The 23,358-nt window shown below is 39.1% G+C and overlaps 1 protein-coding gene across 3 annotated transcripts in view; it reads left to right on the top strand.

The window, feature by feature from the left end:
* dennd4c (DENN/MADD domain containing 4C) overlaps positions 1-23,358 on the top strand; it is a 183,667-nt gene that overhangs the window by 128,382 nt on the left and 31,927 nt on the right. For 2 of the 3 annotated variants that reach the window (XM_073072879.1, XM_073072869.1), the window contains exons 15-20: positions 786-913; positions 8,939-9,068; positions 9,345-9,551; positions 9,846-9,974; positions 14,872-15,019; positions 18,177-18,302. In XM_073072879.1, coding sequence (XP_072928980.1) covers positions 786-913; positions 8,939-9,068; positions 9,345-9,551; positions 9,846-9,974; positions 14,872-15,019; positions 18,177-18,302 — 868 coding nt within the window. The remainder of the gene's footprint in view (positions 1-785; positions 914-8,938; positions 9,069-9,344; positions 9,552-9,845; positions 9,975-14,871; positions 15,020-18,176; positions 18,303-23,358) is intronic. The other variant, XM_073072889.1, reaches the window with a different exon arrangement.

Here is a 23,358-nt window from a genome sequence, read left to right as displayed (position 1 = left end):
GAAAAAGGGAAGGTGGAGGGGAGGGAACAGTAAGCACCAGAGAGACATTCTCTAATGATTAATAAGCCAATTTGTGTTTCAGGGCAGATGTATATGTATCTGCACGTGCACCATCCCCACCCTGGCACTCCTCCTCTGTCATCTGTCCCACACTCCACCTGCAGGGCTCCACCCTCGCCATACCCAACATCCTTTGCTCCCACCTGATATACAAACTCGTTGTCTGCTCCATGCTGATAAATATAGTACTGTGCAAAGATTTTAAGCATCCTAGCTATATACAATATGTGCTTAGACTTTTGCACAGTACTGTATCAAGCCAAGTTCTTGTCTGCCATTACGGTAAGATACAATGCAATGAAAAGCTTACAGCGAGACCTTAATGGGGAGAAAAAATGCACAAATGCAATAGAAGACAAGTCCATGACGGTGCAAGACATGGTCCGTGGTGTCCATTGCTGAGGTGGAGTTAGGGTTATGTGAGTAGGTGCAAGAACCTGATGGTTGTGGCAATAGCTGTTCCTGAATTTGGTATTTTAGGGCTTCGGACATCTGGTCTCCTGCCTAACTAACTATAAATGTTTTTTCTCTGTTAACTGTCAAGAAGAGCATTAAAAGGGGCAACTGGCTGAGGATTGTAAAGTGTGTGATCAAGTCTTCTAGTGCAAAAGATCAAAGATTGTCTAAACATATGATGTATTTTTTGTACAGTAAATGAGTAAAAGGTAGGAGGCCAATAAAGTCAGGAAGATGTGCTAATTTTTCTTTTGTTTGCCTACATCAAGGTTGATGCTGACTGCCCTGAAGATACGAAGCTCATTGAACTGGATGAGTCACAAAGAAGTGAGCACACTGTCTTTATCATGCCTCTGGAACCTGGTTCTGATGAGCAAGATCTGGAAGGGAAATTTAGGTATTGTTCCATTCTGTTACTCAAAATCAGTTTTGTGTGCCCGAGGATGAAATTGTTTTGTTTAATCCTTTCACTTTGGTTGCTTATCAGCATAACACTTTGTTTCCACAAACGCGACCCAAAAATACAGTGAAAGTTATTCCTATATTAACAGTCACTAACTTTGAAACTAAATACAGTCGGCCCTCCTCATCTGTGGAGGATTGGTTCCAAGACCCGCCCGCCGATACCAAAATTCGCAGATGCTCAAGTCCCTTATTTAACATGTATCAATGCGGTGGTCTTTAGGACCCAGCGGAACCCCGGACTTTATTTAACATGTCTCCGTGCGGTGGACATTAGGACCTGGTTGTGCAGCTCTGAATCTGCAGTGTTTCTGTTCACGAAAATAATCACGATTGCAATTGAAAATAAGGTGGAAGTAATAAAGCGATCGGAAAGAGGTGAAACGCCTTCGGTCGTTGGAAAAGCATTAGGCTACAGTCAGTCAACGATCAGAACAATTTTAATGGAGAATGTGAAAGGCCCTGCCCCGATGAAAGCTACAATTATTACTAAGCAACGCAGTGGTTAAATTATTGAAATATGTATGTTGCTTATGTGTTTTATATGCATAGAAAGGTAAAATATATATTATATATTAAGAAAAACGTTTGACTAACTGACGCTAAATAATACCGGATGTACCTGTTCTGACTTCAAATCCGACTTAAAGATGAACTCGGGAATGAAATTCATTCCTAACCCGGGGACTGCCTGTACTTTTAAGTCATTTCTAGATTACTTATAATACCTAATACAATGTAAATGCTGTGAAAATAGTTGTTACACTGTATTGTTTAGGGAATAATGACAAGAAAAAATAGTCTGTACATGCTCAAGCCAAGAGTGCTGGAGAGAGAACTTTGGGGTTTTCCCGATCCACGGTTGGTTGAATCCGCGGATAAGGAGGGCCGACTGATGTATAATTAACTACATAACTTATCAGCTTGCAAACATCATCAACTATGTTAGCACAAACATGAGAAAATCTGTAGATGCTGGAAATCCAAAGCGACACGCACAGAAGGAACTGAACAGGTCAGGCACCAACTGTGTTAGCAAATATTCTGTCTGATTTTTCCTGGTATGTGTTACTTCCAATGTGTAAAATTAATATCAGCTATCTTGCAGGTCCTTGCTCCTGAAACACCCCAACCACAGCTCAATCACCTTGTATTGAACTACAGAATGTATCACAGTGGTTAAATTGCTAGACTAATGATCCAGGGATCAGAGTTTCAGCTGTGGAATTCCAGTTTGGTTATTATTCTGGGACAGTAAGTCTTGCAGACTTCTGAATTGCCAAGCATACCACTTCGCTCATGGGCAGTCAGCAAGTTGGCTTTGCTGACATCCCAAAAAACGATTGTTATATAAAAAGGGAAAATAGTTGAAAAAAGAATTTTAGGGCATAAGAAAGTAGGAGAAAGGTCATTCAATCCTATTTTACCATACCGGTCTCTGATTTTAAAAGAAAAAAAGCCTTATCCTTTTTCAACCAACACACACAAAATGCTGGAGGAACACAGCAGGCCAGGCAGCATCTATGGAAAAGAGTACAGTCGATGTTTTGGGTCAATACCCTTCATAAAGACTGGAGAAAAAAGATGAGAAGATGAAGTAAGAAGATGGAGGGAGGGAAAGAAGTACAAGGCGGTCGGTGATAGGTGAAATTGGGAGAGGGAGAGGGGTGAAATAAAGAACTGGGAGGTTGATTGGTGAAAGAGATAAAGGGCTGGAGAAGGGGAATCTGATAAGAGGACAGGCGGCCATGGAAGAAAGGGAAGAGCTCCAAAGGCAGGTAAAGAGATAAAGGTGAAGATGTGGGGAATAGTGAAGAAAGGGGCCGTCACTGGAAGCTCAAGAAATCAATCGTTCATGCCATCAGGTAGGAAGCTACACAGACAGAATATAAGGTGTTACTCCTCCAACCTGAGTGTGGCCTCATCCCAGTTTCACCTATCACCTACCACCCTGTATTTCTTCTTCCCCTCCCTCCATCTTATTCTGTCTTCTCATCTTTCCTGATGAAAAGTCTCAGCTTGAAACGTTGACTGTACTCTTCCATAGATGCTGCCTGGCCTGCTGAGTTCCTCCAGCATTTTGAATGGGAAGTGTAAATAAAATGGGTGGCCACTGGGAGATCCAGTTTTGTCTGGTGGACAGAGCGTAGATGCTTGGCGAAGCAGTCTCCCAATCTACGTCGGATTTTCCCTTTTCTTTGGTTTCTCTAATGTCCAAAAATTGGTCAGTCTTTGTTTTGAATGCAATCAAAAACAGACTCTCTTGAATTCCAAAGATACATTACCCTCCAAGCAAAGAAATTTCTCTTCATCTCAAACCTAAATGTTCAATATCTTGCTTTGAGATACTGAACTTCTCAGCCAAAGGCAACATGCTCCCTGTATCTATCAATAATTGTTTTTCTCTTTTCATGAACACTGCCAACATGTTGGACATTTTCTACAGCTCCAATCTGCGTTTCATTGCTTTTCTTGTTCCGTTGTTACTTTCATTCTCCACAGCAACTCTGACATTAATTTTTCAGAGAGATTATAAGCATCTGATAGAACAGTCACCTTATGTCCCATGTTTACAGACACTCCTGCGCTTAGTGTCACTTTATGGACAATCTATGTTTGTAAGCTTTCTTATGCATTTATAGTCATTGTATTTTTTATTATTTTGTCTTTATTTGTTTCTTTATGTGCAGTATCGGATCCGCAGTAATTATTCTGTTTTCGCTTACAATTGTGTACTGAAAATGACATTAAACAATCTTGAATAAACTGTTTTTCTATTCACTGATTCTTCTGACCTGAGTGTTTACAGTTCTGTTTCCCTTTCAAAAATCATATTAACTCTCCTAAATCATAGTATTTTCAAAGGATCTTGACATCTCTTTGTATTAGTTTCCAAGCAACTAATCTCATGCAACTGATAGTTTCCTTATCACCTTCATTCTTTAATAGTGGCATCATATTTGCTACCTCCCAGTTTGCAGAAAACACTCTAGAATATTGTATGAAATTTTGGAAGATGATGGACAAAAGCATTCGCTTCATAAGCTCTGTCAGATCCTTATGATTTATCCAACTTCAGGCTTATTAAACTTTTTACTAATGTATCTAATATTTTACTTCAGTAATACTGGACCCTTGATTCTGAAGTATTTCTTGGAAGTATTTTGTCACTTCCTAGTAGGTGTTTTCAGTAGAACTCTTTGCAGACTTTTTGTGATTTATTGATTTATTCTTAAGATTACTTTCCTGCTTCAGGGCATTTTGTTGTGATAGAGTTATCGAAAAGTAGGGCACAGAAACAGGCCCATCAGTCCATCTAGTCCATGCTGAGCCATTTAAACTGCCCACTCCCACTGATCTGCACAGGTACTGTAGCCCTCCATACCTCTACCATCCATGTACCTATCCAAACTTAAATGCTGAAGTCGAGCTCGCATGCACCACTTGCACTAGCGACTTGTTCCACAGTCTCACAACCCTTTGAGTGAACAAGTTTCCCCTCAAGTACCCCTAAACTTTTCACCTTTCACCCTTAATCCATGACATCTCATTGTAGTCTCACCCAGTCTCAGTGGAAAAAGCATGCTTGCATTTACCCTTTCTATATCCCTCCTAATTTTGTATGCTTCTATCAAATCTCCCCTCAATCTTCTACATTCCAAGAAATGTGGGTCCTGTTACAATATTATTGCTCTATGAAAAGCTACCAACTGCAGATCACTGAAGATATAATTGGAGCAGTGATATATTCAAGAATGCCATGGTGTGTTGCATTTGGTGCTCAGGATGTGGAAGAAAACAAATGCAAAATGGGTGGCCACTTCACAAAATACCTGTATTCAGTCTCCAAAGTTGACTTTAAACTTCTAATCATCTGTCACTTTAATTTCCCCTCCCATCCCTCCTGTAACCTTTAGTCTCAAACTCTTTTGGCTGTTCTAATAAAGCTCAAGATGATGAGAGGCATTGATCGTGTGGATAGTCAGGCTTTTTCCCAGGGCTGAAATAGCTGCCACGAGAGGACACAGGTTTAAGCTGCTGGGGAGTAGGTACAGAGGAGATGTCAGGGGTAAGTTTTTTACTCAGAGAGTGGTGAGTGCGTGGAATGGGCTGCCAGCAACAGTGGTAGAAGTGGATACGATAGAGTCTTTTAAGAAGCTTTTAGATAGGTACATGGAGCTTAGTAAAATAGAGGGCTGTGGGTAAGCCTAGTAATTTCTAAGGCAGGGACGTGTTCGGCACAACTTTGTGGGCCGAAGGGCCTGTATTGTGCTTTAGGTTTTCTATGTTTCTATGTAATGGAGCAGCACCCGCCCCAATCGGCATTTTGGAACCCTAGTCTATATTGAATTTCACATCATCAGCTTTTCCTGCAGATCCCATTCTGCTTTGTTTCAGTTTTCCAACAAGAACCGTGCTTTCTCTCTCATTGTTTCAGTGTGTTCTTATGTTTTAGCTCTTGCTCTCTAGCTTTTGCAATTCAACTAGATGGTTCTGAAAACATTGTATCAAGACATCCTTGACCTCTTTGTTTTTCTGTTTCCACCCCATCCACCCCACCCCGCAACTTCAAACACACTTGTAGTCATAGGAGTGTGATCACTCAGGAGGAGTTTGATATTCTCCTGAGGGGTTGTGTATTGGTGGGCCCTCAGGGGCCGATTCAGGAACCACATTATCTGGTGTAGTGTGGGCTGGTCAGAGTAGTGTCTGTGATTAGTGGTAAGGTCTTTTTGGTTGTTCAGTCTCTCCTTTCACAGTTGCTGCTTGTTCTCTGTGGCACAGCAGAGATCTCTCTCATGTAGCACAGGTCCCTCTTGAACAGATTGAGTGCAATGTTTTCCCAGATTTTAGATGTAATGTTGAATTTATTCTCAGGCTGATTTTGATGTTATCTTTGAAGCCTTTCCTTTGCCCACCAGGAGCTCGCTGACCTTCCTTCAACTAGGAGTAAAGAATCTGTTTGGGAAGACTTGCAGATGACATGACCCATCCATTGGAGTTCGTGTTGCTTTATCATGGTGGTGGTGCTGTTCATACTTGTCATACAGCATGGAAACAGGCCATTTGCCCACCATTTCTATGCTAGCCAGTGGTTCTCCATCTGTATTAATCCTCATAATATGCAGGAAAAGATCCCTGTAATGTACCCTTCCTGTATTCATAATTTTATATACCTCAGTTAACGTTCTCAGCTCCATGGGGAAAAAATGGCTAGTCTCTCCAGTTTTACTCATAACTGAAATGCATCATCCCAGGCAATGTCCTGGTGAATCTCCTCTGCACTCTCCTTCAGCACTTTTTCATCTGTCTGAAAGAGTTCACATCATAATCCAGCTGAAGTCTGATCAATGTTGTAGAAAGTTGGAGATTAACCTCCCTGCTGTTGTATTTAGTGCCTTGATTAATGAAAACAGCATCCTGTATGCACCATGACCACACTATGTACCTGCTGTGTGACCATCAAGGATGTTTGGACTTGTACACCAATGTCCTCTGTTCCTCACTACTTCCTGGGATCTTACTATTGATGGTGTATGTACTAGCCTCATTAGTACTCTCAAAGTGCATTACCTTATATTTATCAAGATTAAGCTCCAATCATTTTCCAGCCCATTTCACCATGCTATTAATATCACTTGTTCAATTTAATGTCAGAGAATGTATACAAAATGAAACCTAATAATTATCCTATAGCCTAAAACAACTCTGAAGACTGAACAACACTACAAATCTTTGTGCCTGTGAACCTACTGATCATGTGACCTACATCCACATCCAAATCCTATTGCAAATGGCAAGGATTCTAATACTATTCCCTGTAACAAGCATACAATCGGGAAAAGCAACCCTCTACCATTGCTCTGTTTCCTACTGCCAGGCCATTTTTTTTTGGATCTAATACCATTGAAAGGTTATTGACCTTGAAAGTGAATGGTCTCTCTTCACTACCTGAATTCCAAAGCATTTCCAGTGCTTTGTTTTTAGTTCAGGTTTTCTGCACCAATTTGATTTTCAGTTTTATTACAAACATTTGTAGATGAGCTCCCTTTTTGCACAAGTTTCAGACACTCGAGAATTTCATTGTTTCCTTTCAGTCAGTGACTGTGTTTCTTGGCTTTATTTACTTAATATTAATGGACAACTTATGAAGATGTAACTATTCAAAAATTCTTGTGTATTGTGGTATCTGTGATTTCAGCAATCGGAAAGCCTCAGCCAAATTTTAAAAGATTTGGTTGAAGTATTGTTTGAATAAGCATTTAGTAGTTCAAAGCACTGAGCAATCCCCTACTTCCAACTCTCACCCCAGCACTGATCTGCTGCTTAAAATTTATACTACTTCGTTGAAACTCGTCATCAGGTTACCAGACAAGTTTTCTGTCTTCAGTGCATCATGCATCAGGTGAAGGAGGTTGCTGGACAAGAAAAATATGAATTACATTTCTAATGCTTTTGATGTGTTTTGAGTTGAAACCGAGAATGTTTTGAAATGCACAGCAAATGTAGTAATATAACTACTCCAATGATTACTTAAACACAAAGTATACTGCAAATGCTGTGGTCAAATCAACACATACAAACAAGCTGGATGAACTCAGCAAGTCAGGCAGCAATCAACGGATGCTGCCCGACCTGCTGAGCTCATCCAGCTTGTTTGTATGTGTCCAATGATTACTTCCCTTTTCATTTTAAACTTCCATTAGCACAGTGGTTGCTAAGTTATTGATCAGGTTTATTGGCATTACCTGCTCAAGCTGTGAAATTGAATTGTATAGTGAGCTGGTGAACAATGGTAGTTAAGTTCACCTGGTAACTTGAGAGATGAGGGTATGTAGATAGCTCATTTATTACACCTGGTGATTTGCTGAATACAACAAGGAAGAATTGATCAGTAACTGAGCTACAGTTATCGTAAAGTTGAAATGTAGTTTAGTGACAGATAACTTTTCCCATTTTGATCTGAGTCCTGTCACCCAAGTATATTCATTCATTATTTCTCTCATTGGTTAGATATTGTGGAGATTATGCCTTTTATTTTCCTCTTCTTGTGCAATCACTTCCAGTGAGTTTCCTTAGTTGGCTAAAATGACAAGTTCCTTTGTTTGAACAGTATTATCCTTGGTAGCCAACCATCGTGTTCAATTTACGTCATTGGGTATTAATCAAGGCAAATATTGATTCAAACTATATTTATTTGTGGAATGTTTCAAATAAAATTTCTGTTTAATATTGAGATACAGGATTTTGTCAAATGAAGGCCAATTCTTGTGACAATTTATTAAACTTGCTGCGTGTTTTTAAATTGGCTATCTAAAAAATTGATTGGAGATGAACTGAAACACTTGAAAAAATATAAATGCAAGCCCCTTAAAGTACAATTAACATTATTGGAACAAAGAATTTCAAGTGGGGTTTATGTAGTTTGCCATTAAGTTCTGTTTATTCATGAGTTTTCTGCTTGGGCATCAGAAGCATGCTGATTTGGTGTATACGTTAAATCAATGGTTATTAAAGCGGGTACAGATTTTATCTTTCTGATTAACTTTAATATCTCCATAATATAATTGAACTGTATATATGGTATTTCATTTTTAGATCATTATTAATTGCTTCTGTTATGGGTAAGCCTGGTTTACAGGTATTTATTGCAAAGTGATCAACAGTAGTGATATTACACCAGTGAAGAAGTACTCTGCTATATCTCCCTTTAAGAAATGTGAAACATTTTGTGATGGTACTTAACTGTCTTACATAATTTACAGCCTTAATTTTTTGCAGGAAAGAGCATTTGAGTGGCTGTTAAATTAAACTTGTGTTGATTCGGAAAGTTATAAGGGGATTGAGAATAGTTTTGAAGCAATTAATTTTCAGCACATGTTGAGAATACTTACTGTAATTATTATAATTGAATTAGAATTAACAAACAGTTTTGAAGAGCTTTGTTATTTTTTTTTAGCTATAAAACATTCCCAGTGCTTAAACCAGAGCTATTTGACAGACCACAGGAAATGAAAATGCCCGTTAGGCTATTAGTTGGAGGTCCTGTTCCCAGCAGTCCAGCCCTCATGGCAAAACGAACTAAACAGGTGAGAGGTGTTTAAATATACTTGGTTTGTACAGAAATATTACAGCTTGTTCTTTGATAATTTGTATGCACAAGCCAGTTCATAAGTATAAAAGGATACTGATGTGCTTTGAAGAAATGGTAATATCAAAACAAAATAAAAAATTATTATAATGCACTGTAACAAAAATTATCTTAATTTATTAAAAATGAGAATAAACCCTAATTGAAAAGTTTGTACTGTTACATTTTTGCATTGCTGGAAACTGGAAGAAATGATCAATATTTTACTTTACAGGAGATGAAAGCTGCTCAAAAAATCGCTAAGAAATACTTCTCAATTCCTGCACTTTGGTTCAAATGCTTGTTCAGCCATTGTTACAGTCTTTGGTTCATTTGCTTGCCAGCGTATGTTGGAGTTTCTCATTCTAAGGTCAGAGCACTGCAGCAAGCATATGGTGTTCTCATGAAAATGAGAAATTTGAAAGTTGATCCACTTGATGAGGCAAGTACACATTTCACCGCAAAAAATGTTGTGATTAAGTTGAAGCAAGTAGGTTAATTACCTTTGAGTAACCATCTCTAGAATTGAGAGTTGACTACCTATTCACAGCAGTGAAATCCAAAAAAATATATTCAACTATTATAAAATTCTTCCAGTGATTTGGGATGGGGTTTTGTGAGATTAAGAAATATTTAATTAAATGTGCTGGAACCAAGATGAGTTTTTAAAAAATTTTTGTTCACTTATTATTCTGTTCAAATCACAGATGGATTTTTTCTTCCTTACCATATCTAGGTGTGCTACAGGGCTTTGATGCAGTTGTGTGGACTCTTGGGACACCCAGTACTTGCTGTTCGAGTTCTGTTTGAAATGAAAAATGCAGGTGTGCAGCCAAATGCCATTACTTATGGTTACTACAACAAAGTAAGTTGAAAACAAAGTTAGTTTTCACAGTGGTTCGTGAATATTATATAGAATATTTTTTTCATGATTTCTAAACTGTTGCAACAAAATCAAGATGAAAAATTATGGACTAATTTTGTTCTGCAATTTTTTAAAATATTGTGAACTGTGAGCAAGTTTCTATCATGGAATTTATTGAATTGCATTTATTTAAGTCTTGCATCCATCCCACAATGTGAGTGGGGAAAAAACTTTGCGTTTTTTGCGACTCTGTCGCAATGTCCAGACGTGTGAATTTCGAAGTCTAATGGCTTGTAGAAAGAAGCTGTCCCGTAGCCTGTTGGTCCTGGCTTTAAAGCTGTGGTACCATTTGCCAAACAGAAGCAGCTGGAGCAGTTTATTGGGTGACAGGTGTGCCCAATGATCTTCCAGGCCTTCTTTCTGCGCCTGCTGTTAAAAATATCCTCAACGGAGGGAAGTTCATATCCACAGGTGTGTTGGGTTGTCCATACCATTCTCTGTAGTGCTCAGTAATCAAGGTTGGTGCAGTTCCCATACCCGTGGTGATACAGCCAGTCAGGATACTCTCAATGGTGCCCCTGTATAGGGTCTTAATGATTTGGGGGCTCTTGCCAAACTTCTTAAGTTGCCTGAGGTGGAAGAGACGCTGTTGTACTTTGGTTGCCATACAGCCAGTGTGTACAGTCCAGGTGAGATCTTCGAAGATGTGTATATCGAGGAACTTGAAACTGCAATCTCTCTCACCTGCAGTCCCATTGATGTTGATTGGGGCATGCCTGTCTCTGTTCCTCCTGTAATGCACAATCAGCTCTTTTGTTTTTTGGACATTGAGGAAAAGGTTGTATCCTGGCACCACTGTGTCAGGGTGTTAACCTGTCCTCTGTAGACTGCCTCATCACTGCTAGAAATAAGGCTGATCAAGGTATTGTCATCTGTGAATTTGATCAGCAGATTGGAGTTGTGGGTGTAAAGGGAGGAGAGAAGGGAATTCAGGACACAACCTTGTCAGCAATCTGATAGGAAGTCTAGCTGCAGAAGGTGGGTGCAGGCCGAGGTCTCTGAACTCAGAGTTCGAGATTTTGGAGTCATAATGCAATTTCACCCCAAAGTGCTGATTAAGGTTTGTTGCACAGAAGAAGCTGATAACTGTTAGTCTTGTCAGCTTTATGTTGCATGTCTGAGTAGCAGAGGGAGGACGTAATCTTGGATATAGTTTAAAACAGAATGTATTTGTAACAAATAAGTGTCAGCCCACGGGTATTGCCCTGAATCTTCACAGTGCATATTACTTTTCTTATGAAGGATATTGGGACACTATACTTACTGTTGTCAGTTACATTTAGGCCATCAACAAGTCATTGTGTCCCAGTCGTTTTTTTTCAATTAGTGCTACCAATATAATTGGTACAAATTCAGTCAGTTAATACTTGGATTAAAATTTCCTCGGCATCTATTTTGCCTGCAGTCTCACTCCCTCGCCGCCCCTTTTTTTCTACCATCTTCTTCTGCCCTCTGTTTCTCCCTTTCAGCAGTCTTAGGGTGGTGTCCTGAATCTCCAAACTACTTTCATTATAGCTGCTGGTTCAAAGCAAAGACAAATTCAACAAGGATCCAATTTTGGGCTAACTGCTGTGCTGTTTTGTAGACCGGCAGGAACATTTCTAATCAGGTGATATGTGGAAGTTAAAATCCCCTAAATTAACAGCTTTCTGTTTCTTCCAACAGTCTGTTATCACTCAACAGATTTGTTCGTCTAAATCCCTCAGACTGTTGGGTGGTCTGTAAAATAGCCTTATTAATGTGGTCATAACCTTTATATTACTCAAATCCACCCATAATGCCTCTCTAGACGAGTTCTCCAGCCTGTCCTGATTGAGTACTGCCGTGACATTTTCCCTGACCAGTAACACCACCACTCCGTCTTTAATCCCTCCTGCTCTATTGCGTCTAAAACAATGGAGCCCGGAATATTGAGCTGCCAGTCCTGCTTCACCTGCAACCAAGTCTCACTAATGGCTGCATTATCACAATTCCAGATGTTGATCCATGCCCTGAACGCATTTGCAATTCTTACAATACTATTTGCATTGAAATATATGCAGCTCAGGACATTAGATGCAACATGCTCAACCTTTTGACTCCTGACTTTGTGTGACGTCTTAACAATATTTGTCTCCATAACCTCTCCACTATCTGTTCTGGCACTCTGGTTCCCTGCAATTGTAGATCAGGGCAAACCACCTTTTCTGTACAGGGACCACCTTCCCTGGAAGAGAGCCCAATGATCCATGATCCAAACATCTTATGCCATTCCTCCTACACCAACTCCTTATCTATATGTTAAACTGTATGATCTTCCTATTTCTGGTTTCACTAGCACTTGGCACAGGTAGCACTCCTGAGATCACCATTCTGGAGGTTCTGTCCTTTAACTTAGCACCTAACTTCTAAAACTAACTTTTCAGAGCCTCTCAATTCTTCCTACTCAATTTCGGGAAAAATCACTCAGTTGGCACTGCATGTCTCGATTAAAAAAAAAATTGGAATGGAAGTTGATTTGCCGTAAATTCCAGTGTATAAGCTGAGAATTTGGCCCTAAATTTTGGTCCTAAAAATAGGGGGTCGGCTTATACAGCAGGTGCCAACTTTGGAAAAATGAATACAGGGAAGACAGGTCGTATTTTTTGGCTGTTTTTGAGTCAAATTTGTTCCACTGTCGACACATGAATTCTTTGAATGGTTTGTTTAAACTCACATCTGGTGGCTGGAGCATGGACGTCAAACCACCGGGGATGACTGCAATGTCCATGTTTTCAACTTTCAATGCTGCTTTTGTCTCACCTGACAAGTACACTTCGAACATGTCCCAGACAAATAGCGACTTTTTCTTCCCGAAACCTTCGGGACGTCGACGCCACATCTCTTTAACCCACTTCGTCCATTCAAGAAGCAGCGTTCTGGAATGTAAACAACAACACTCCGCGGGGATTTTCTGAGCAACCTTTGTTTTTTGTCTCAACACAAGATCACGTCTATTCAGAAATCGGGTGCACCAATTTCGTGTAGCTTTGAAATTTTCGCTGACATGGAGTTCTTCGGCCCATCTCAACGCTTGATTTTGAATCATTTCTCTGGTAACGATGTATCTAGATGATTGCTGGTGATTCACCCACTCTAAAACTTTTTCTTTAAGTTCCAGCCACTGGCATATTTTTCCGTGGTTTGCACATTTCGCCTTTGGCTTTTCCATCAGCACTAAACTTTACACTAAACTTCTTAGCAGCTGCAGAATTATTCGTTCCTTTAGCAAAATCAACAACCTTCAGCTTGAAGCCATCATCAATATTGCATTTGTTTTAATCTTTTGTACATGGTGGTCGCAAACTCAATACTGAGTACACATACTGATCCTGCCACCCCGTGTTATGTTTTAACGAGATTGCGATGGGTGCTAAATGGTTTCACGGGGGTTACATTTCAGAGGATTCTTTTCCATTGGAAACCTAATCCAAAATTTCTCTCCCTGATTTATTTATTAAGAATTCACCTATAACGCTCTGCAATGTGTAGGCCTGTTTTCTTAGCAGGTACTGGTTCACAAAATTTCCAGGTTCCAGATCTGGCAAAATTGAGTACCAGCATGTGAGATCTTGTGATCTTTTCTGGTTAAATCAAAAGCCTCTACAAAAGGGGTCGGCTTATACAAAGGTGACATGAAGAAGTCACTTTTTTAACCTGAAAAATTGGGGGGGTGGGGAGGTCGGCTTATACTCCGGAATATACAGTATTAAAAAAAACCAAGACATGCAGTGCCAACTTAGTGATTTTTCCCGAATCACTGGTGGTTAGGTGAGGATTAAATAAATAAACACTTCTAACCCACTTGATGATCACCTCACCCTTGGATATTTTAAAAAAAGGAACAACAAATGGAACAGAATTATTTCACAAATTCCTATACTAGTCTGCCAGACTCAACTACACTTAGTAGCTGCTTCATAAGCAGAAGCAACATTTAGCCTTCAAAGAGCATAATATGCTATTGTCCAGGGGTTGAATTAATGGCGACAGGTAGATACTGTAAACTTTATTCTTTACCAAGAGTTCTGCTTTTGGATGGTGTTTGCGCTTCGCACCATGAGAAGTATTTCTTTTAGTCAATGAAGACATGACTGGGACTGGATGAGCACAGGTTATAAAAATAAATGCAGAATAACACTGAGGAATGATTTGCTTCTTATAAAGACCATTCCAACAACTGATTCTGCTAATGGTGCTACCTAAACAGTGGCGACAGGTTGGTGCGATGACACAGGAAATCTGAAATTAGGCTGGCGAAAACTCTGTCTGAACCAGCGGTGGAACTGGATTACTGATTGGAGTATCCAGTGTGGTTGACCTGTATTTATATTTGTGTGTGGCCAGGCTGGCGTTCAGATTTGGGACATGTTCAAGTTAGTTACATTTTCATTGCCATGAGTGGTTTAAAATTTGTTTTATAGATTATTTGTACTGCATCTGGTGTTGTTGGAGGAGAACATGAGGTTGCAGTGCCTGCATTCCATTGTCATCAGATTGGTAACTTCTATGTCAGAGTGCTGCAGAACTTGCTCATAAATAACATTGAATTTTTGTTGGTATGGTCATATAGCCTGGTTGTATTTGGAGAGCGTTAATGGTTAAGTCATTGGAGTGTAAACCAAAGCTGGGCTATCAGTCCAAAGCTAAATACTAGTCAATGATGTGAACTTCCTGATAGATAAATGAATTAAAGGCAAAGGTATATAGTCTGCTTATCTGACTGGAACTGGTTGAGCACATGTTAAACAGAAAAAAATTAAGATATTGACAATTCTAAGATTTTTGTTCATTGGTATTACGATGAATGTTCCTACAGGCTGTTTTGGAGAGTCCCTGGCCCAGTAGTAATCGCAGTGGTTGTTTCCTGTGGACAAAAGTGCGGAATGTGGTTCAAGGTGTCGCACAATTTCGCCAAGCCTTCAAAAAATCAAGCTCTTCAAATGCTCAAGTTTCGTTGACCTCAGGTAATCTTTATTAAAGAACAAAATTAGTAGGTGTATTTGTGGGAATGGTTTTTAGGCAACTAATTCTTGAATCAACAGTAGAATTTCTCAGTTTCTGTTGCAACTTTCTGTCATGATAATTTGCTAAATAATAAAAAGATTATGCAGATCTAGGATGTTAGAATGTGTAATACACTAGTAATTGTGAGAGCCTGATGGGACAGCTAGGGCTGGAGCTGGTTGATGTAATTAATACTTTTACAAATATTGTGCCATCATTAATGTGCCTGGTGCTTTGGGCACCTAGTGAAGTCAAATAGAAGACTGCACCATGTATTTCAGCTATTAATTTAATTAGTATATATATAAGTTGGCATTAAGTTGAAAAAAGTTCCTGATAATCAATCATAAACTCCATTATATTAGGTGCTCAAATATTTTCAGTTTGGCTTTGTGCAAACTGCTGTCAGCTTGATGGCAAGAAGAAAACTGTAGCATAGCAGAGGATTATAGAAATGAAAAGTATATTGTATTTGGGGAACTAGCTCGACAGGAATATTTCAGCGATGTTTGAATTTGTAGGTCAAGTTGCATGGATAACATCATGGATTTGAGCAACTGAACCACTGAAACTGTGGAAGAACAATCACTGCCTTTTCTTGTTCAGCAGTATTTTCTGTAGACTTCAAGGAATATTTCTTTGGGGCATTTTGGTCAACTAGGAGACTTTGACATGCACTGGGTTAATTATTTTCCTTGCCAACAAATGAGATTTAAAGGTAGAAAGAAATAGGAACTGTGGAGAATGCAAGAAAATTAAATTGGTTCTTTATAGAAAAAGAGAATATTGCCTTCATAGCTCTTCCATTTCTCTACAGATAATATTTGTTAGATATCAGACGAACTTCAGCAGCTGTTTAGTCAGTTGTTTTGTTCTAGAATTCTAATTAAATAAATTTTGAGAGCAGGAGTTTCATTGTTTACAAAGATGAGCAAAACATAAATGATCACTTTTTTACAGGGTTGCTGTGGTACAAAACTGGAAATCTGAAATTAAAAAAAATGCTGAAAGTATAAAGCAGAACAGAAGCATCTGCCTGATTTGCTGAGTATTTCCAGCATTTTCCGTTGCACAACTTTTCCATTGCAAACTCCCACAAAGTCAACAAGATCTTTTTTACCCTGAATTCTTGCATGAAGCACCTGCAAAAGAAACTGAACAAATACAAGTAATTGTGATATTTCACTAAGTATGTTTTAAAATTTAGTCTATGCATATACATTCTAATGTTAATCCTGAGGTAGTTTAGCTTTGGAATTTCAATTAATCTCACAACTTATGCTGTGCACAGTGCATTGTCAAAAGGCTTATTAAATGTATATTTCTACCCTATCTCCTCTTAACCCCTCCCCCCCCCATTTTGTCATAGATTTGAGGTCATCACTCATCCTCTTATTAGTGGGGTACTACAGGTTAGATTTTGAGCTACTTTTAAAAAGACTTGCTTTATCAATGTCTAGTCTTAAAACGTGGTACAAATTAGATGTTTGTAAGCTGTAGTTGCCCAAATATGGGGAAAATATGGATGGGAATTGACTATCAATTGGTCTGCACAAAGGAGTTAATATTGTGAGGTAATGCTTGCAGTTTTTATTTTTAATAAATCATATTCTGACTTGGTAAGTCTCTATGTTGCTAATCAATGGAACAGTGCTACTTACTTTATGAGATTTGTCAAAGTGATAGTGATCTGTTTTGTTATTGACTACATTTAATGAGGCTAGATATTGTTATGACATTCTTGCAAAAGTCTCACAGTAAAGGTTTAAACAAACTATTTTGTTTGTGTTGCTTCTTAAAACTAATGTTTTGTCTGGTTTGACATTCCAGTGCATGGAAAGCATGTGTTCTCTTTCTAGGCTCATGGGCATGCTCAAAGGTCTCTTGATAAATTTATTTTTTTACTGTTCGAAAGCAAGGACTACCTTAACACAAGTGGACACTGAAAACTGATATAGATAGATACTTCATTGATCCCAAAGGAAATTACAGTGCCACAGTGCTTCTCTGTTCAGCCAAGGTAGCACGTAGAGGATGAGAAACATTGTCCAGAATTGCCAGGATTTTCCGTAGAGTCTCTTGTTCTACCACAACCTCCAGTGTGTCCAGTTTGACTCCAATAACAGTGCCAATCACCGCATGGAAGATTATACTGGCAACTACAGACTGGTAGAACATGTGAAGGAGAGGCCTGCATACTCCAAAAGACCTCAGTCTCCTCAATATTGAGTTCCGTCACTTGAAATTTGTGTTAATTGGTATTTTAAGCAGTTAATTTTCAGTTAGTATTTCTTCATCTGATTATCCTTCTCTCTTCATTTTGCTTTCTTTATGAAATTTAATTTACTATTCTCATTATACAAAATACTCTGCAGTTACCTGTATTACTCTGACAGCCTTTTATCACCACCAAGAAAGGCAAGAGTGCCAGGTGCTGAGAACACCACCTGCATATTCCTCTTGAAATCACACGCCATCTAACTTGAAAATATTTCTTCGTTGTCATTTGGTTAAACCCTGGAATACTCTCTTACAGGATTATCATCTCAAGAACTCAAATTCAAGAAGGTAGTTCAGCACCACCTCCAGGAGGGCACTTACAGATGGATAATAAATATTAACCTTGTCAGCAGTGCTCACATCCTGAAGAATGAATAAATGACTAAGATGCTGCCTAAATAACTAATCATTTTTCACTTTGCTTAATCAAAGATGTGCCCAGTTGCGTATCTTGGTCACACATTCCAGATACTCTTTATATTGTATATTATTTTGGCATTTAGCTGATAGTAGCTTGCCATGCAAAAACCCATTATCTATTAAAAATGTACTGACTGGCAATATTTAGTCTTCACAAAATTCAGTGCTTTGTAATATGTTCTAAGCTCAATCATTCTTCCAGAGGGTTTATTAAGCTGCTGGTAATTTTCCATTGCTTATACTTTGTTTCAATAAAGAAATGGTCTAAGAACCGATATTTTCATTTTCAGAGGGTTAAATTTTGCTTTGCATCTTTATTGTTGTCAGGTTAGTTTAAAATAAAATGTATTGCAAGAGAAAATTGTTTTAGAATAATATGTTTATACTTTTCCTTGCCTCATTTGATATTGTGAACAGGTGGAAGTGATACGGATGCTGTGAGCCATGGTAGCGTGGATAGTTCTAATGATGCTAACAATGGGGAGCATGTGTTCGTCCGAGACCTAATCAGACTAGATTCCACTGATAATCACGGTAGCACAGGTATTAAGTTCTGAATTGCAATAGCCTCAGTAATTTTCTACATAAAATCCATATTGACAAGATTTGATGGTAATCACTAATATCATCTGGAATCTTCATGAAACTTTATTTTCTTCTGAAACTCTTCTAGCCAGGAAACTTCAACATGGACATATGGTATACTGTAGCTTTTGAACAAATTACCATATCCAAATTGTTGCTTTGAACATTGGGATTTCCTTGATCTAGAACTTAGATTTTCTTATTTTTGTTCCTCATTATTGCTGAATTTTGCTGCAGTTTGTTTCATGACTGTAGTTCCTCCTTAATTTGCTGTGAGTATTCGACTTGCCATGTAGGGTACTGGCTTAGCAACTGCATTACCATCTCCTTTGCTTCATTCTTGTACACATGGTGTATTTCTAACTTATTTTGCTGTTTATGCTCCTTAGTCTTTGTTCTTAATAGAGCATCTTCATTTGTAATGTATATTTTTGTACAAAAAAATTACAACTCCAAAGAGCTCAATGTTTGGACCAAGTCTGAGTCAGTGTCAGTTTGAAAAGAAGAAAAAAAATATTTTTGTCTTAGTGTTTGGAGGCCGACCATAATTTAGAAAGGGAATGTTATCTGTGAACAAAAACAATTTTTCTTTGTATAACATGAGACAGATTTCAGTTGGAAGCCTACAGATGAAGAAAATTAATATTCAGTCTTTTCCTCGAATTTGTTGGTCTATTTTTGTCTTTAAACATGCTTTTGGATTGGCCTAAGGCCGAGGTCAAGAGCTCTTAATTTTTTCGAAGAGCTTCTGGGGAATGTGGTACAAAGACGTAAGTGATAGATCCCTATAGACCAGGGGTGTCAAACTCATTTTAGGTCACGGGCCGGATTGAGCAAAATGCAGCTTCATGCGGGCCGGATCAGTCAGACGCGTGCGAACGCAGCTTTCGTTGCCTCCGTTTTTTCAGCCTGCTCTCATGTGTCTCAGTCTCTGCTATAACTACAAAGTGTTTCACTTTACAAATTCCGTTTCTTATGAAGAAGACTGCCGAATAAACACTAAAAACCCTGAAAACCTGGTACCTGAATAAACTCAGCATTAGCCATATCATATGCCATAGGCGCTTCGATTACTGGGGCCAGCTTTAATAGTAATTAGATATTATCTCACGGGCCAAAGATAATTCCACCGCGGGCCGGATTTGGCCCACGGGCCTTGAGTTTGACATATATGCTATGGACCATGAGGTAATTCAATGTTTTTTTCAAATAAGCCGCCATTTTCTTTTGTAATAGTCAGCTTTAGGTAAGTGTCCTAAACTGGAATGTTGCAGTCTTTGCTATTTTGTGCAACTGTTTAGGAAAGTATGGAATTATTGTTAAGTTATTCCTTTTTGTTTTTAGAAGATAATAGAGGAAAAATAGGTACAACTTGGTAAGTGTAGCTGAGCCAGTCTAGTTTTGCAAAAACTGATTACAGAGCAACTTCTTTGCTTTTGAAGTTTTAGGTGACTGGCCATTATTTATATGCTGACTGGAAAAATGTTCAGTTTCAGAAATTAGATGCTGAAAGAATTAGAGAGCTTTGAGATTGAGGGGTTGTCTGTACGTCATCAGGAAGGAGGTACAGGAGCCTGAAGGCACACACTCAGTAACTCAGGAATAGCTTCTTCCCATCTGCCATCAGATACCTGAATAGACTTTGAACTAGGCCATTTGGCCCATCAAGTCTTCTCCGCCATTTCATCATGGTTGATCCATTTTCCCTCGCAGCCCCAATCTCCTGCCTTCTCCCCATATTCATTCATATCCCGACCAATCAAGAATCAATCAACTTCTACCTAAAATATACTTAAAGACTTGGCCTCCACAGCCACGTGCCGCAATGAATTTCACAGTTTCATCACATTCTGGCTAAAAATCTCCTCCTCATCTCTAATCTAAAAGGACACCCCTCTATTCTGAGGCTGTGTCCTCTGGTCCTAGACACTCCCCCACCATAGGAAACATCCTCTCTATTGAGGTCTCTCAGCATTCAATAGGTTTCAATTAGGTCACCCCTTGTTCTTCTGAACTCTAGTGAGTACAGGCGCAGAACCTTCAAATGCACTTCATATGACAATCCTTTCAGTCCTTCATGAATCTTTGATTCTTTTCCAGTGTCAGTTGCATTCTTTCTTACATAAGAGGCCCGAAACTGCTCACAGTACTCCAAGTGAGGCCTCATCAGTTCTTTATAAAGCCTCAATGTTATATCCTTACTTTTATATTCTAGTCCCCTTGAAATAAATGCTAATGGTGCATTTGCCTTCCTCACTTCAGACTCGACCTGCAAATTTACCTTTAGGGAATTCTGCACAAGTACTCCCAAGTCCCTTTGTGCCTCAAGTTTTTGAATTTTCTTTAAATTTAGAAAATGATATACTCTTTATTTCTTGAAAAGTGCATGACCATACAGATTCAGATTCAGATCCAGTTTATTGTCATTTAGAAGCCACAAATGCAATGCAGTTAAAAAATGAGACAGCGTTCTCCAGAATGATTTCACAAAAAAGCACACGACAAAACAGACCACACAAGAAAAACCACATAATGTTTGGTAATCCCCAATCCAGAGTCCGGAGAGGCTGCTGCGTCTCAATATCGCGCTACCATCTTAGCACGTTCCCTGGAAAGGAACTCCAAATCCATCAGACAAAACAAGACTACCCAGACACACCAAGTCAAGAGACCAGCACTACCACCTAACAAACCAAAAACCTACACAGAACCACATAATTATAGTTAACATTTAGTTGCAACAGTGCAGACAATAACATAATTGATAAAAGACTTGACAAAAATCACATAATTATAACATTTAGTTACAACAGTACAGACAATACCATAATTGATAAAAGACTAACTGACACACGGTAAAAAGTCTCAAAGTCCCAACAGCCCATCGTCTCATGTAGACGGTAGAAGGAAGAAAAACTCTTCCTGCCATGATCCTCCAGCGCCGCAACCTTGCCGATACAGCCCCTGTATACGCAAGATACTTCCTCAGTTTGTCCACCATTTCCTTGCCCCTGTTACTACCTCTCCAGCATCGTTTTTCGCTGGTCCAATATCCACTCTTGTCTCCCTTTGCACTTTACATCTCTGAAGAAATATTTGGTATCTTCTTTAATATTATTGGCTAGCTTACTTTTGTATTCCAACTTTGCGTTCTTAATTACTTTTTTAGTTGCCTTTTGTAGGTTTTAAAAAGCTTCCCAATCCTCCAACTTCCCGTTAATTTTTGTTCTATTATATGCCTTCTCTTTGGCTTTTTGGTGGCTTTGCCTTGTTAGCCACAGTTCTTTCAGCTTGCCTTTAGAATACTTCTTCCTCTTTGGGATGTATATAGCCTGTGTCTTCCGTGTTGCTTCCAGAAGTTCCAGCCGTTGCTACTCTACTGTCATCCCTGCCCATGATTTTTCTAATCAATTTTGGCCAACTCTTCTCTCATGCCTTTAATTCCCTTTATTCCACTGTATTACTGCAGCTTCTCTTCAAATTTCGGGGTGAATTCCATCACATTATGATCACTTTCCCCTACTTTGAGCTCTTAGTCAATTCTGATTCATTGAACAGCACACAATCTAGAATAGCTGAGCCCCTAGTGGGCTCAATCACGAGCTGCTCTAAAAAGACATCATGCAGGCATTCTACAAATTCCCTCTCCTGGAACCGTGAACCAACCTGATTTTCCCAATCTACCTGCATATTGAAATCCCCCATGACTATTGTAATATTGAACTTTTGGCATGTATTTTCTATCTCCCATTGGAACTTGTAGACCACAGCCTTACCACTGTTTTGGGGTCTGTATATAACTCCCATCAGGGTCTTTTTACTGTTGCAGTTCCTTAGCTCTACCCACAACAATTCTACACCTTCTGAGCCTATGTCACCTCCTCCTAATGATTTCATTTTGTGTTTTTACCAACTGCAACACCAAACCCTTTGCCTTCCTGCCTGTCCTTTCTTTACAATGTATATCTTTGGACATTATACTCCCAGATATAATCTTCTGTGAGCCATGACCCAGTGATGCCTACAACATCATAATGCCTATCTGTTACTGTGCTACAAGTTCATCTCCCTTATTCTGTATACTATACACATTCAAATATAAAACCTTCAGTCAAATATAAGGCAATTTTGTCTGTCTTTTACATTGCAACTCATTCTGTTGATTGCAATTTTGACCTAGCATCAGCCTCTCCTTGCTAGGAGTTTCATTACACATTGCCTTTGTAAACCAACTACTTCATCCTCAGCACTATCATTCTGATCTCATTCCCCTGCCAAATTAGCTTAAACGCTTCCAAACAACTCTAGCAAAGCTGCCCGGAAGGATATTGGTCTCCCTCAGGTTCAGGTCATACCTTCCCCAGAAGAGATCCCAATGATCCGGAAATCTGAACCCTTGCTCCCTGCACCAGTTCTTCAGCCACCAAAATCATCCTATTCTTACCTTCATTGGCACGTGTCACAGGTAGCAATCCAGAGATTACGCTGGAGGTCCCGTTTCTCAGCTGTCCACCTAGTTTCATAAAATCACTTCAGGACCTTCTCAGCATTAGAGGTTGAATTGTTGCATATGTTCAAGAGTTCTGGGAAAGTGGAGTTGAGGCCAGCCTCAGATTAGCCATGATATTGGAATATGGAGCAGACTCCAGGAGCTGAATGACCTCCTCTTCATTTCTTGTGGTCTTTATACACGTTAAATATTCAGTCTCCTTTTATTTCCCCCACTCTTCTAGTTCAATTTTTGTTCAAAATACTTGTAATTTCTGTTCAAGTAAATTATATTCAAGGCAAATGGTTTTATGGTTGCATGCATTGCTCTTGCAGTGTGTTTATAACTTGGGAAGAGTGATACAGCACAGAAGCAAGATACTCAGCCATAGTGTCCTTACCAGGCTTTTTGCTCATCTGCACTAGTTCCATTTGCTTGTAGGATGGTAGTCTTCTATGCTCTGTTTATTTGAGTCCATTAAAATAGTGTTAAACACATTAATTGTAACCACTACCACCAGTGCAA

Source organism: Hemitrygon akajei, chromosome 2 (assembly GCF_048418815.1).
Source record: "Hemitrygon akajei chromosome 2, sHemAka1.3, whole genome shotgun sequence".
In the NCBI taxonomy this organism is placed as follows: Eukaryota; Metazoa; Chordata; class Chondrichthyes; order Myliobatiformes; family Dasyatidae; genus Hemitrygon; species Hemitrygon akajei.
This window is presented reverse-complemented; position numbering and strand designations above follow the sequence as displayed.